Consider the following 16,030-nt stretch of genomic DNA (forward strand, 5'->3'; position numbering starts at 1 on the left):
ATCTATTCTGTTCAGCTGTGCAAAGTATAGAAATCAGCTGTATTGAACTTTATTTGACTTTGTCATATTGTAATTTATAGATTTCTAAGTTTTTAAGGTTAAAGTGTTCAGATTTTTGGGACATTTAAATAACTGTTGCATACAAAAATAATTAGTAAGTACTTTAAATGAGTTAAAGAATTTATTTAAGTTTTGTAACATTCTAACATATGTTTGTTTTAGCCCTAGGCTATTTTGATTTTACTCAGGATGGTATATTGCAATAGAATACTGTTTAATCTAACTTATGAAAGGCCTATCTTATATTAGAACTGAAACAGCCTAATTGTAAGATCATAATGATCATGTGCATTTGGGGTAGAGTACAGTAAGTGGACACGGTTTATATATCTATTACTATAATCATCAATACTTTGTGTTCTTATACTGTATCACATAGGAGTCTATTAATCATGTGAACATATCTATATTTATAATAACAATCATGTTTGGAATTAAAATAATGCATATAATACACATAATGAATATCTCATAAATAATAAAGAAACTATAACGATCAAACAAACAGTTAGAACTGGAAATAGGAAAAACTCATAAATAATAAAGAAATTATAAAAACATAACGAATATTTAACCCTTTCCATCCCAGCGTCCGGTTTTCCGGACGATCGAAAAACATCGCAAAAATCCCCGCGTCCGGTTTTCCGGACGTTCGAAAAACATCGCAAAAATCCCGGCGTCCGGTTTTCCGGACGTTAAGAAAAAAAAAATTTTTTTAATGTTTATTAACTCGGAATATTTATATAAATTATATATAAATGTTCGCAATAACATATACCGTTATAAAAACATCGATTTATTACGCTATAATGTTTTATTATTGACAACTTATTTACTTCTTTCTCTTAGTGTTGTGTCATCAACTGTGTTGAATTTTATCAGCTGTATTTGTTGGGTTTCATTCCAGCTTGTTGTTGAGAGGGGTAATAACATAAGTATTACAAGTAAACCAAAAAATGATAAGGGAGTACAATGACTTTATGGGAGGGATTGATGGAAATGATCAGATGCTATATCATTATTTCAATGAAAGAAAAAAACCATCAAATTTTGGAAGAAACTTACATTTAATAATTTCTAGAATGCTCTTAAATTTATATACATTGTACAAAAACAACACAGATAATCCTGTAAGTAGGCTTCAATACATATCAAACTTGGTTGGTGAATTGACAGTTAAATAGGCACATGGGAGAGGAGTAGGCCTAGGTACTCATCAAAATGAAGCCAGTAATGCAAACAACGGTGGTACAAAATCATTTTTTGAAAAAATACCAGAAAATAAAGAAAAAAACTGCTGTGTGTGCAGTGCAAAAAGTACAAGAACTGGAAGGAAAAGAAACAAGTTTACTTTTATTTGTGTTAACTGCAAAAAGGGCCTGCACACTAAATGTTATCCTTTCCATAGATGTTTGTAAACAAAAACAAAATTTTATTGACTCGGATGGTAATTTTTAGTTTTTATTTTGTTAGGATTAGGAGTTTTTTTTTAGTTAAAAATATGAAACAATTCATTGTTTGCCTATTGACATTCAATATATTTGGTTAGAACTATATGTTATGTAGAAGTGGAACATGATATGCCATATTGTTGTTATAACTGGGGAAAACTCCGAACTACAGTGATTAAAAAAAAATCCAGAACTTTTTTATTTCTCAACATATCAGTGTGAAGTATGGATTTTTTTGAAGACTGTTAAATGTGGTTTTGTAAAGTGTTATCAATCTTGGTTAAATAATTTTTTTATGCCCATCCACAACGCAACAAAGTAAAAAAAATCCTCAAAATATTTTTTAGTAAGTACATATTATTAAAAAAAAGTTATTGTAAATATTTGCATGTCGTTTTATATTTTATTTTATAGTATATATAACATATTTAGGAAGCTAATAACACTTAAACTACTAAAATTGCTTCATAAATAAATTTTTTATGGGTTTTCTAGTAAAATACGACACAATGAACTAAAAGAGCCTGGGATTTTTGGGTATGTCATTAGTAAAAATACTTAGGATTTTTGGAACAAATTAAAAAAAAGTGTCTGGGATGGAAAGGGTTAAAACAGAAAACGGGTAGGGTACGATAAGCGGACCCAGTTTTTTTGTATCGAAATTTGCAAACGATATTACATAATCATAACCATCAATATAATCAATCGATACTGATTAATTATTTTGAACTAGGCTATTAACGTATACTAATAACTATATCAACAGCTGTAAACACTCTAAAATAATACATGTAGGATAATATTTCAATTTTACATAAGTAATTCTGATTATTAAAAATGACAGTCAATTTTAGAAAACTACACAACGTTGCTTTTTTGTGGCTTCAAAATGTTGGACTCTTACCAAAAACCCATTATGTGAAATTTATGGGAGAGAAACTACTGTAACTGTGAGAGAAGTAAATATGGTCGTCTTCAGTTTTCCTAATTTTGGTTATAATAATTTGTTTGATCACTGTAAATATTAAATTCGTATTTTAATTTAAAACATATGATTGTTATTGAGGACTATAGATACTTTTATATCGATTGATAGTCTAATAGGATTTGAGATGCGAATATTAGGTATCGATGATTATATTCTTCGATATAAAAAAACCGGGTCCGCTTATCGTACCCTACCCCAGAAAACACGAAGTATGCTTAATTATTTATGTTTTCTCTTGGGTAGCAATGTCGCTTTAAAGAAGTTGTTGAAAGCATTCTCTCCAGAAAACCGTACTTCTCTTCTGTACAAACACTCACATAGAATATCTGCAAACAGGTCGGCTGATATCCCACTTTTTAAACTTCGTTTCACGGTCCTCCACAAACTTTCGACTGTCTATTATTGTGTATAAAAGACAATATGTTTATTATATGGACATTTTTTTAAAGTTTATACAAGTTATTGTTCGAAAATCGTTAACGGTTGGTTAGCCTATATTGATAGTTATAATTAAGTAGGCCTAGTATCGTTTGTCAATATCGATATATAAAAACCGGGTCCGCTTATCGTACTCTATAATAAGCGGCCACCACCACAATCAAATCATCGATACTTAGATTATCTAAACTACGAAACAAGAATGTCTAACCGAATTACATTATAGGTATTTCCGTACTTTGGTATTATCCAAAGGCCACTATTTTTGGAATAGATTTCCAAGTGCAGTATAATAAGCATTAAACACTCGAATGATCGATCATTTATATTTAACTACTTAACTCTAGAAGTGGCAGGCGGTCAGCCGTTGTCTAAGTCGGCCCGATAACATTGCGTCGCATTACGTTATTTTTGAAGGAGTAAATATAATCGGCTTGTGATAAACATCATATATTTGGAAAGATGAAGAATCATACTTTACAATAATAACATATTTTATTAGGTTTTATACTATTTATAGATATCCTCTATGGATATATATATAAACAGTTGTGCAGCAGACATCTGGTCCCCCCGCACAACATTTGTTTACTTTCTTGTGTTGTTCCAAGTCCATAGTTTGGAGTTTATTTCAGCTAGTTATTACTTATTCGAGCTAAATAATAGTATATTACACATATTTTTGTAAATAATTTGGGATAAAATGAGTGAAATCTTTAGAGATAGATCAAGTGACTTGAGAGAACTGCTATTCTGAACTGCTTTAGGAGCTAAATTCTACACTTAGCTCCTACACCTATATTGTAAATATAGGTATGTAACATCAATGCGTTTTATATTCATTTTTTAGTTGATTTACAACCAAAATGATTCATAAAAATAGTTTTAGGGTATTGAATACACTATATGTCAACATGTATATATCGGCTTTATGTCTTACCCCTGTGCATAAAAAATAAGTGTGTTGGTAAATTTCCGTAAAAAAAACATAAAAAGTGTTAATATGGATTTTAAAAGTCATATAAACTATATATTTCTTATATCACCAATAAATTCTAGATAAAATGTATATATCAGAATTGTTTTTTTATATGCTTGAAGTCAAGTACAAAACGGAATCCAAAGATAAAATTTAATTTTTTTACTTTTTTAAATCTTTTTGCCGCATCAAAAATTTATGACAAGAAAAAAAAATTGTTTTTCTGTGTTCTTTTATAAAAAAAATTATGTATAATATGTTAAGTTTGAAGCATTAGTTGAGGTAGTAATATATATTAGAAAAATACACGAACCGTTGGCCTAAAACACCGTTCCACTACAGAGAATTTACAATGCCACCTCTAGGGTTAAACCAAATTATGTTGTAGGTATGTTAAATTACAGTATGAAAATTTGGCATAATAATGTTGTGGTGAATAAACAACAATCTATTTTATGTGTATTTATCAAATACAACAAATATATGAAACAGTATTAATTTTTACTATTTTGAACGATAAACGTGTGTGACATCTTGTGACACAAATAAAACATGTCCATAACTATTGTACTTGCTGCAGATGGGCAGTATTAGTGTTAGTAACATAGTGGTGACCTATCACCGAGATTGTTATTTCACTAACAACTGGGCTGAATGATTTGGTGTTCTCATAACGATTTTCTGGTTTTAGTTTACTCGGTAACCAGTTACAGCCGAGGCCATTTTGTGCGAGCAATGAGGCTAGGATTGGAAATATTACACTACAGAATGTTATTATGAGATATAAGTAGGTTTAGATTAGGTTATGATAGATATGTTACTAGTAGTACAGAAGTTAAACATTACCTTTACAAGTGATCTGACCTTGAATTTTGATTTTGAGGGATGTTTTCCTTTTTTGATAGCAAGAGTGAGGTGGAAGGCGCCACTGAAGCCCACACTGATGGCCAGGAGCATTTCCATAATTTAATATATCATTCTGTTCAGAAACGAATTAAATAATATATTATCAATAACTTTATATAACCAACATGTATGTAAAGCATGGTAAATACAGCAACCTGCTGTCCCCCTACAGACTTGATGGGAAGTAAATTTTAACCAACATAAATGAGGTGAATTTAAATAAAAGCAATCAATATTGAAGTGTAAATTAATTCTTCTTCTCACCAGCCATGTGATTAAAAGTGATCAGAAAAAATTTACTATATTTTACAAATTGTTTAAACAAGCATGCATCAGGCATCCCCACTTACATGATTAATACTTAGGAGTCCGTTTATTAAAACGGAACATAACTTATTAAAGTTATGTTCAATTTTATAACCTTTTAATATTAAAAAAGTATGGTCTGTAAATAGTACAGTAAAATTAATTCTAATTATTTTTTTGTTTTTATTTAAAATAACTTATGCTGTAGTATTAGTGGTAATTTAACTATAGTTCCAACACCTTTGATAGATTGAACCGAAATGTTGTAACTTTTAATTTAATTAATTAATTTCTTGTTTTCCAGAAAATGGCGATGAATTTAACCCCAATACTTAGGACACCTTTCACAGACGCTTTCGGTTTGCTTGGTCACCACCAGCACTTTGGCCGTTGTGCGGAGTTCGAATTGGCCATGATGGAGTGCATGGAAGCTTACGGTGTTGACCGAAGTAAAATAAAATGCCAGGACCTAATCGATGACTTCAAAGAATGCCATACACAGATGAAACAGGTAAATCAGTTTTTGTTTGTTAAACAATTATTATCATTGACCCACCTTAGACTTGGAAATGTTATATTTAAGTACATAATATACATGGTTAGATAAAACCGCACTGTTATTCTAATAGCAGACTAACAAACACAGTCAGACTAAGATTTGGTTCTCATAGTTGCTATTAGAGCTATTAGAATGAACATGTCAATATGAAATTTGTTAGAAAATTATATAACATAAAAAGATAATGTTTTATTGAATCCATCATTTTTTGAGTGTTGTAGTTAGTGTTCAAGAGCGCTATGCAAACACTGTTGATGACCAAAACTCTAGCACACTTAACTTCAGTAAACACTAACATTTCAAACTTCAGAAAATTGCTCACCAAAATCGTACTTAAGAAAAGTCACTACATTATCATTTTATCAACTCTATATGACCGGGTATGGAGAAAACAGCCCAATTTATAGTAAAAGTAAAGTAAAGATGTCTTATTTTACCAGGCAAAGGTAGGGCTAAGAAGCCCTCTCTAACACTTAACCCGGGGACCAACGGCTTAAAGGTAATCCCGAATCACCACCAATGGCCGAGCAGGCGGGCTACTTGTGAGGACAGGATCGCTTAGCGGTCACCCATCCAAGCAGCAGCCACGATTGATGTTAAAATGCAACAAGAGATTATGATAATGTTTACAAAAATTACCTCCAGCACTGCATTGTACAGTTAAACATTTTCAAATGTAGGTGTCAAGAGTGATGTTGATAGTGTTGTAATTATAAATAATAATATGCGGAGTCAACTCGGTCTCGGTTTGGCTTTTTTTAGTCAAACCTCATATTTAATAGCACTTAATTGTACATGAATGGTGATTTTGGTTAATGTAAAATGTCATTGAATTATAGCCAACTTGTTACTATGTAATATCAGTCAACGTGGTAAGAAACCCTTTCATATCACTAACAAATTAAACTTGCTAAGGCACGAATTTTAATTAATCCTTTGATTGCTGCTGTATCCTTAATTTTGTCATTTTGGATTTTAATATTTTACACAGTACAACGTTATTTGAGGCATCCAACTGAATAGTGGTATTCGATTGGTTCAATACTGTCGATAAATACTTGGTCTGAAAACAGCTTTATAATTACAATGATCAGTAGTTTGAAATGTAGTCCATGCTGTGTGTTTTTTTTTCTTTTTTACGTGCTGTTAATTGTGTATTTTGATAAAATACAGCACTACCAATAGTTCATTCTTATTGACGAAATAGTGTTGCTAATTATTCTTATTATTATTATTTCTCAGTAATCAAGCATCAAAAAGTTTGGTAGTACATTATTTTTTAGCAATGTGCTACCCGTTTTAGTAAACTGTTTCTTTAAAATAGCTGTTTCTGCTAAAATAAAACAATAAATATGAAAATTATTTTTAAAAACAGTTATTTTACAATGACTTTTTCCCACTTCTTTTTTGGCGAGTTCAGATAATAGTAATTAATTATTTGTATTTGTCCTACCTAGTTGTTACTATCTATGTTGGAGTCGCACATGTTTTTGTTGATTTTAGTTCAAGACAATAAGATGGAATGAAGAACAACTTATGAAATTCTTGGAATTGATCAACTATTTGCATGGTCATTTTATGTCGAAACAGAAGCAGAAAAAGTCATGTTTATTTTTGGTTAAGTAACTATTTGATTACTAGATCAGGATTACTAGATGTTGAAATGTTAAGTGAAGTTCGTGATGTTGTTTCATTTGTTCCCCACCAGGTCCAATTCACTTCAAGTGAACATGCCTATAATTCAATATTTCTTATGTACATGTCACTATAAACCAGTGAATTGTAATAAACTCTTGGTTTTTGTTTGTTTTTTTTTCAAGAAAGAACTTTGGTATCATTGTTGTAAAAAGTTAAGGAATGCAAAATAAAATTTGTATTCATAATTTTTTTTTATTTTAAAATTAAAATACAAATACATTTTTGTTTAAGTTTATTCCCTATTTCATATCTTTCTGGGTCAAAACTGTGAGGAAGTAACCATCATAAGTATTAGTCATGTTCTAAATACCTACATAAAAAAGTTCATGGCTTAGGAAATATAACATTTGAAAATAAAAACATATATTGTACTATATAATATATTGAACGTATTTAATTCAGTAAAATACCCACATTTTAGCTTATGAAAGAATGTAGTACTACTTACATCGGTAAAGTGTAGAAGTGGATTAGTTGGTGTGCTCTTTTGAACAAATTCGGATACTTGGAATGTAATTAGGTCTACATAAATTACTTGGATTCTTTATCACTTCAAAACTGAATATTATAACAACTATGTATACAGGGTGATTCAAAACTAAACTGCAATCTTTCGAGAGCTTATTCTATAGCTAAAAACAAGTAAAAAAAAGTTCATATAACCATATGCCCGGAAACGCTTCGTTAGCGAGTTACGCCTAGCGAAAGATTTCGCTCGGATTTCAGAACCCTTGGTGAAGTCAGGCCGTATAAAAATGGTAAAGGACAAAGATAACAAATACGATTGTTTTTTTATGTTTTTATATCTGACAAATTTATTAAAATTCGTCCCAGAGCTGTAAATGCAATACTTTCAGAGATATCTTACGTAAAACACAAGAATTGGTGCAAAGAAATAACACATTTTTGTGTTTAACGTAAGATTACTTCCATAAATGTTAAATAAAGGTCATTTTTTTTCTTAAACAGATTTGTAGAAACATTTAATTCTGAAAAGATTCATGTGAATTACTTAGGAAAAAAATTAATAATAGGTATTGAAATTTAGCTTCATTTAAAAATAAAACAGACGCACAAAAATGCATATTCTTATCTGCATAAAATATTAACTAATGTTTAGGTTGTGAGTAACAGCTGATCATTTATTCAACACTTTTTATCGTCATATTTTTCTTTGCAAAGGTTGGCAATATCAGCTGATCAACAATTAAGTTCATGAAGTAATATTTGAATAACCTTTATGGAGGTTTTTGTATTGTGGCGTGTGAAGATTGTATTTTGTGAGATCCTGTGATTATTTGGATAATATTTTTATACAAGTGTATAAAATATTTTATTAAATATTTATTTTTAAAAATATTTTATTAAATATTTTTATAAAAGTGTATGTAATTATCTTAGTAAATAATGGCAGATAATGTAAATGGTTATGTAATTCGTTTGAAGAGTATACGGACATGATACTGATTTAACGGCAAAGTTAACAAGAATGGATTAGCTGCAGTTCAGGAATATTGTGATACTTTTCCACATCGAAGAACACCTGATCGCAAAACATTTGAAGCTGTGGAGAGACGACTTAGAGAAACTGGTAGCTTTAAACCGAAGCGAATAGATACTGGTCGTCAACGTAGCGCAAGGAACTATAATAATGAACAAGCAATAATAAATGCTGTAGAATTATCACCAACCACAAGCACCAGACGATTATCACGTCAGTTAAATATTTGCCAGTCAAGCGTATGGCGGACACTTCATGAAGCACAGTTGTACCCATTCCATATAACATGTGTTCAAGACTTATTACCGCAAGATCTTAATAAACGGAAGATGTTCTGCCGCTGGTTAAGAAGAAAATTGTTTACGACATCAGTATTTTCTTCGCATATTCTCGTTACTGATGAATCCTGTTTTACTAGAAATGGAATTGTAAATTTTCGTAATACCCATACTTGGGCGTACGACAACCCACATGAAACTGCGACGAGGCATTTTCAACATACATTTTCAGTCAATGTATGGCTTGGGTGTTCTGGGTGAAAATTTGATTGGTCCATTTTTCCTCCCTAATCGACTTAATGGAGTAGCGTACTTAAATTTTTTTAAGAACAAACCTGCCTACCCTCTTGGAAGATATTCCTGTTCAAAACAGAATAAATGCATGGTTTATGCACGACGGAGCACCTCCACATTTTTCTAATGATGTGAAAAACTATTTAAATGATACATATGGTAGACAATGGATTGGTCGAAATGGACCAGTAAAATGGCCACCCACGTTCTCCTGACCTCACGCCAGCAGACTTTTTCTTATGGGGTTGGATGAAGTCAATTGTTTATTCAAAACGGATTAACACCATAGAGGAGTTACGTAATCGCATTACAGAGGCGGCAGAAACTATCAAGAATGCTCCAAACGTTATGAAACGCGCTAGAAAAGAGTGGATTCGTCATGCGGAAAACGTGCATTGTTAACAACGGAGGACACTTTGAGCAACTATTATAGGTGGATTATTACAGTTTTATAAAGGTAAATACATTTTATGTTAATGTTCAGTCTAGAATAAAATGATCAGCTGTTACTCACAACCTAAACATTAGTTAATATTTTATGCAGATAAGAATATGCATTTTTGTGCGTCTGTTTTATTTTTAAATAAAGCTAAATTTCAATACCTATTATTAATTTTTTTTCCTAAGTAATTCACATGAATCTTTTCAGAATTAAATGTTCTACAAATCTGTTTAAGAAAAAAAAATTACCTTTATTTAACATTTATGGAAGTAATCTTACGTTAAACACAAAAAATGTGTTATTTCTTTGCACCAATTCTTGTGTTTTACGTAAGATATCTCTGAAAGTATTGCATTACAGCTCTGGGACGAATTTTTAATAAATTTGTCAGATATAAAAACATAAAAAACAATCGTATTTGTATCTTTGTAACTACCTTTACCATTTTTATACGGCCTGACTTCACCAAGGGTTCTGAAATCCGGGCGAAAATCTTTCGCTAGGTGTAAACTCGCTAACGAAGCGTTTCCGGGGCATATGGTTATATGAACTTTTTTACTTGTTTTTTAGCTATAGAATAAGCTCCCGAGAGATTGCCGTTTAGTTTTGAATCACCCTGTATATAATTTACTATCATAACGATAGTAAAAAAAAAACTAAAAATAAATAACCGTTACTATAACAATGGCTTATTGAACTGTACATAAAATTGAACAAAAAGAACATTTACAGTCGAGACCTATTTACAAAATATACACATCACTCTAGGCTTATATTCTTAGGCTTAGGTCTACTCTTTGTAGTTTTTTGTAGTATTGTCAAAACACGAGTTAGGATGGAGTCCAGGTTTGCATGGGCCTAGGCCTAACCCTACCTGATGGTGAAGGTTGTTCAGCCTCGTTATCTAAATCACAATTACTCACTACACTTTTGTCCTTAGAAATAGCAAAATCAGGATCAATATCATCATTGTCACTATCAAAATCAAACAGTGTATCCCTAATGTCTTCATCGTGCAAAAAAATTGCATGACTGCACCGCCTCGGCTCGTTGGTGCCATTTCAATTCAATATGAAAACTCACTTTACATGTTTCTTGTTGTCAGTCTCGATGTACCTACTTGGTTGGACGAGCTGTGCAACTGATTTTGAGGCATACAACATTCCATTCAAAATCATTTGCCTCTTGTCCACCTAAGTGCATGAAGCAGCATAAAAGGAGCCAAAGTGAAAATCAACATTAATGTCACTACAAAAAAATTATCTTTTAAATGTAATGCATGGGTATGTGCAAAACTCTCAATTTTGCTAGTACACCACTACCTATTTTTTCCTGGTATTTCAGATAATGACTGCACCATTATTATTTGTATATGTAGATCCTTTTTCATACAGTTGTAGAGTTAATGTAATAATTCAAGTAAAACAGAAAGTCTGACTCGTTCAACTATGTTTCAGATTACTCGGGAAAACAAGATGAGGATGGAACGTCATAAGCAGCTGTTCCGAGGGGAACGCTCCTGGAAGGAACATTATGCTCCCCCTCCTAAACATGACAGCTATTAAACTTTATATAAGCTCATTTAGTGAGCTCCTTATAGCACTACATTCGAGTTCTGTGTATCTGTTAATGGATTTGTGTACTACTAAATAAAGTTAATTCAGTTGATTATCTAACCCTTTTTGAAAGTATTACCGCTCATCGCTCCATCCAACTGCTCTTATTAGTCAAGCATGCAGAACATTACGAAAACAAAATAAAAATATTCTAAAAGGTAATTATTTTACAGTTAAACAACGAATATAGTTAGTGAAGATTTATACAGTGTCATCGAAAAATAATGCCTAGATTTAATAAAATTATAACATCAAAACCTTTCATGTTAAATGAGTAATTCTTTCACTGGACGATAACTGGTGAACGCAAGTTTTGTTTTTAGTTCGTCTGATTGTGTTTCCCTGTCTTTGTGATGTGCAGACAAGCTGCACAATCGTCAAGGTCAGCCAGCCACAGACGCGCCGCCGCTCAGTACGATGTTGACCGTGCAACAAAAAGCACAGTGCGTGATTTGGTACGCGGAGTCAAAGTCAATTGTCAGTGTACAGCGGCTCTTTCGGAGAACATATCCGGGTCAAACAGCACCTGATAACAAAGCTATCGTTCGATGGTTTAACCAGTTTAGGGAAACAGGGACCGTCAGCAAAAAATCTAGACCAGGCCGACCAAGAACATCAGAAGAGAATGTTGAGCGTATCCGGCAATCTTGTGTTAGGAGCCCAAAAACAATCCATTGCTTGACGAAGTCTTCAACTAAACATTCCAAAAACAACAATACAAAATGTACTGCACAAACGGCTAAGACTTCATGCGTATAAAATTCAGATAAAACAGCAAATAAAACCTACCAACCGCCCTAAACGAACTGAATTTGCAAGTTTTATGTTAAATGAAATTGATGATAATCCAAATTTTCTACAGAGAGTGTTGTTTAGTGATGAAGCTACGTTTCACATAAATGGATGTGTAAATCGTCACAATTGCCGTGTATAGGGATCGCAACAGCCAAACGAAATCCACGAGTATGTGCGTGATTCTCCCAAACTCAATGTGTGGTGCGCGTTATTTCATGACAAAGTTATTGGACCTTTCTTTTTTGTAGAAAAAACCATTACAGGCCTAGTTTACCTGGACGTGCTTGAACTGTTTGTGTTCCCCCAATTAGACGATATCGAACAACAGACTGGACAGCGAATCATTTTTATGCAAGATGGGGCTCCACCTCACTTCCATCGCGAGGTACGCGCTGCACTAAACGCACGCTTCCCAAATGGTTGGATTGGTAGAGCAGCCCCCATTTCATGGCCTCCTAGAAGTCCTGATCTTGCCCCTTTGGATTTCTTTTTCTGGGGGTACATAAAAAATATAGTTTACGCAGAAAAGATTCGGGATTTGGACCATCTTCGGGAGCGAATTTCTTCCGCAATCTTAACTGTTACGCCAGATATGATTGGACGCACGTGGCAGGAAGTTGACTACAGACTTGATATCTGCAGGGCAACGAACGGTGCTCACATTGAAACATACTAAGGTATGAAAAAAAATTTTTATTTCTTTCCACACATTTTAAGACTACAACCTTTAAATTACCTTTAATAGTTTTTTTATGACAGTTATTTAAAATCTAGGCATTATTTTTCGATGACCCTGTATTTGCAGGAGTTTGACTCACTGAAGCATCAGCAGAATTGTTCAAGATGTAGACATTATGCTAATCGGACAAAGACACAACTAATTGTTTGAACTTGAATCTGACACAAAAGTTTTAAAATATTTTGATAGCATTTGGAGCCATGCAAAAATAACATATGCTGGAGCAATTTCCCGAGGAAGGTGAACTGTGTTATAAATACACAAAAAACAAAGCAACTCATGTTTGGCTGAAGAGGAAGGGAGGAAACAGCTTTGCCTGAGATAGAAGTGGAGGACAGTGTACATTTCCTGGGAGTTACTATTGACAGCTGCTTTACTTGAACAGCCCACATTGACTGCATATGCAAGAAATTAAACACTGGCATATATTTAATATGGCAAATTGGCACACCTGAAATGGCAAAAATAATTGATTTCTTTTTGTGAAACTCACATAATGTATGGTATTGCAGAATGGGGTGGTACTTCTAAGAAAAACATGGACAGAATTCTAATACTACAAAAGAGAGCAATAAGAACTATAACAGGTATAAATCATTTGGAGAGCTGCCGTGAGCCCTTTAAAAACCTTCACATATTGACTGTTAATGCATTATACATCTGTGAGGTGGGACACTACGCATCTCTGAAACAACCTGCTTGAGGAACTACCCTGCACAACTATAATATGAGACATGCCAAGCTTTCCAACCTACCAGCTCACCGAAATTCTCTATTTGCAAGAAAACCAATATAATATGCCGTTATTAAAATTCTCAACCACCTCTCAAGATCTCAGGGGAGAAACTGAAGAATCTCCTAATGGACAATCCAATTTACTCTATGGATGAATTTTTTCAATTGACCTGGACTTTAATGTTATACATTTTATTGTGTATTTTATAAAACATAATTTTGTACATATGACACTATTACATTTCTGGAAGAAATTGTTAATAAAGAATATTCTGTTTTTGATTCTGATTGAAGATTTGTGAGAGATATTTTGTTGGTTCAAAAGGAAAGTCAGAAGAACTATTTGTAAAGCAGGTCCCAACTGATCATTGTCAACCGCTATTTGTTCGTTTAAAGATGACCATTTTCAATCTTGATATATTTTATGTGTTAGGATACACTTATTCATCACCAGACAAGAAATATTATATATAAATAATACAAGTTTAAGCTTAATATTCCTCAGCATAGATTAACTAAAGTTGGTTCATCCATAAGGTAAACTTTTTTAAGATAAGTCTGCTCAAACATCATCTCTTGCTGTGTTTAACCTCGAAGTACTGGTGCAGGGTATTTTCAGACCCCACCTTGGTTAATCTAGAGATAACCACTAGAAGGGGTTAGCTACAATGCTGTGCTTCTCAGTAGTTCCAAGTTAACCGGGAGTGCCGATGGCCGAGTGGTCTAAGTCGTTGGACTTTGGGTCTGAATTAGAGTTAGTGTGGGTTCAAATCCTGTCTGTAACCGTAGCACTTTTAATCACTACAATCAACCTCACTTTTGTTGCAGTGGAACTTTTCCTTGTAATTATCATTGTTTTTCGTGTTTTATTTGCTATTATCTTTAGAGTTTACAATTTTTATAATGGATTCAGAAAAGAAATTAAGCCAAAATTGAGCAATATCTCTAAAGCTATGTAATGAAATTAACTGTTATTGAGACGGAATCGATCATGATTAAGAGGACCATATCAGTGCTATTGTCCATGACACTAAATCTATTACAGATGACAATTAGGAAAGAAATTGGGTTTGCAATTGTAAAATGTAAAAGTATAAGCCGTGAGGCAATATTCCATTCCTAATATCCTAAATATATCTGGTAGTCTGCACAAGTTCCATTGGAGGAAGGGGACACCAACAGAGCAAATGTGAAAAGATGGAAGGTTCAATGCGTAGTGTGCCCAAGGAACAGGGGCATAAAAACAAGTGCTTCCTGTGCAAAATATTGTAAACCAATGAGGATAAACCACATTAAAACTGTTTTTGAAGAGTTGTGAAGCCTGAAGCTGAAGGACTAAATGTATACATTTTCTGCAAATTAATTCATTAATTTTATATTTTGCTCTTAATTATAAGCAGTGAATTTGGTAAATTAAATTAAATGTATAAAAAAGTGTGTTGTTTTGTAAAACAAACTAGCAAATTTTAAGTTTCCGAAAGTTAGGTAATTTTTAAGTACGCAAAATAAGAAATCTTCCATTATAAACCAAAAGAAAGATATATTTAAAATACATTTTAAATGTTACTTTACATTTTTTTAATGTTAAAAAAAACTTGTATAGTATTATCTTCATTTGCTAAACCAATTTATTAAAAAAAATTTACTTTTTCATACAAACTTTTAAGGATTGAAAAGAATTAAGGTAAAATATATAAAAAATATGGTAAAAATACTTCAAACTGTAATACAATAATTAAATACAACCCAGACTATGATAAAATCATATTAATATTGAAGGATAATCACATTAAAGTATTTAGGTAGAGTTATTAAAAATTAACAAATGGGGGTCTGGCAGTCACAGTAGCTGAATTTGTCACATATGAAGTAGATTTACTGTTCTGAGCTGATTCCACATTGACTTGTCTTACAGAGCTCTTGCATAGTTATTGTATATTATTTTATCATTTTCATTTATGACAATGCCTATTTCATATACGTAAATGTGATAAATGGCAATAAATTATTTGATTTTAAATAGTTTATTTGTAAGTGATGAACATGTCAGAATCATTCACCAATCGCTAATGTACGATTAAACTAATTACGACTTGGAAGCTGTGGTGCTCAATTATATCTGCGGCTGCTTTTTGGCGATATTGTTAGTGCGTATTAGTTATTAGGCCTGGTAACTTCGCCCATTCGGTAGTAACCATATATTAGGGCAACTGATGAGGTGTTAACTAAATATAACGATCTTTTA

At 32.4% G+C, this 16,030-nt stretch overlaps 1 protein-coding gene across 1 annotated transcript; it reads left to right on the forward strand.

The window, feature by feature from the left end:
* LOC124355269 (NADH dehydrogenase [ubiquinone] iron-sulfur protein 5) lies at positions 1–11,576 on the forward strand. Its single transcript, XM_046806321.1, has 3 exons — positions 1–154; positions 5,433–5,639; positions 11,358–11,576. Exons 2-3 carry the CDS (start codon positions 5,436–5,438, stop codon positions 11,463–11,465), a joined length of 312 nt encoding a protein of 103 aa, XP_046662277.1. The 5' UTR covers positions 1–154; positions 5,433–5,435; the 3' UTR covers positions 11,466–11,576.
* Positions 11,577–16,030: the final 4,454 nt, after the last annotated feature.

Source organism: Homalodisca vitripennis, chromosome 2, assembly GCF_021130785.1.
Source record: "Homalodisca vitripennis isolate AUS2020 chromosome 2, UT_GWSS_2.1, whole genome shotgun sequence".
Classification (NCBI taxonomy): domain Eukaryota; kingdom Metazoa; phylum Arthropoda; class Insecta; order Hemiptera; family Cicadellidae; genus Homalodisca; species Homalodisca vitripennis.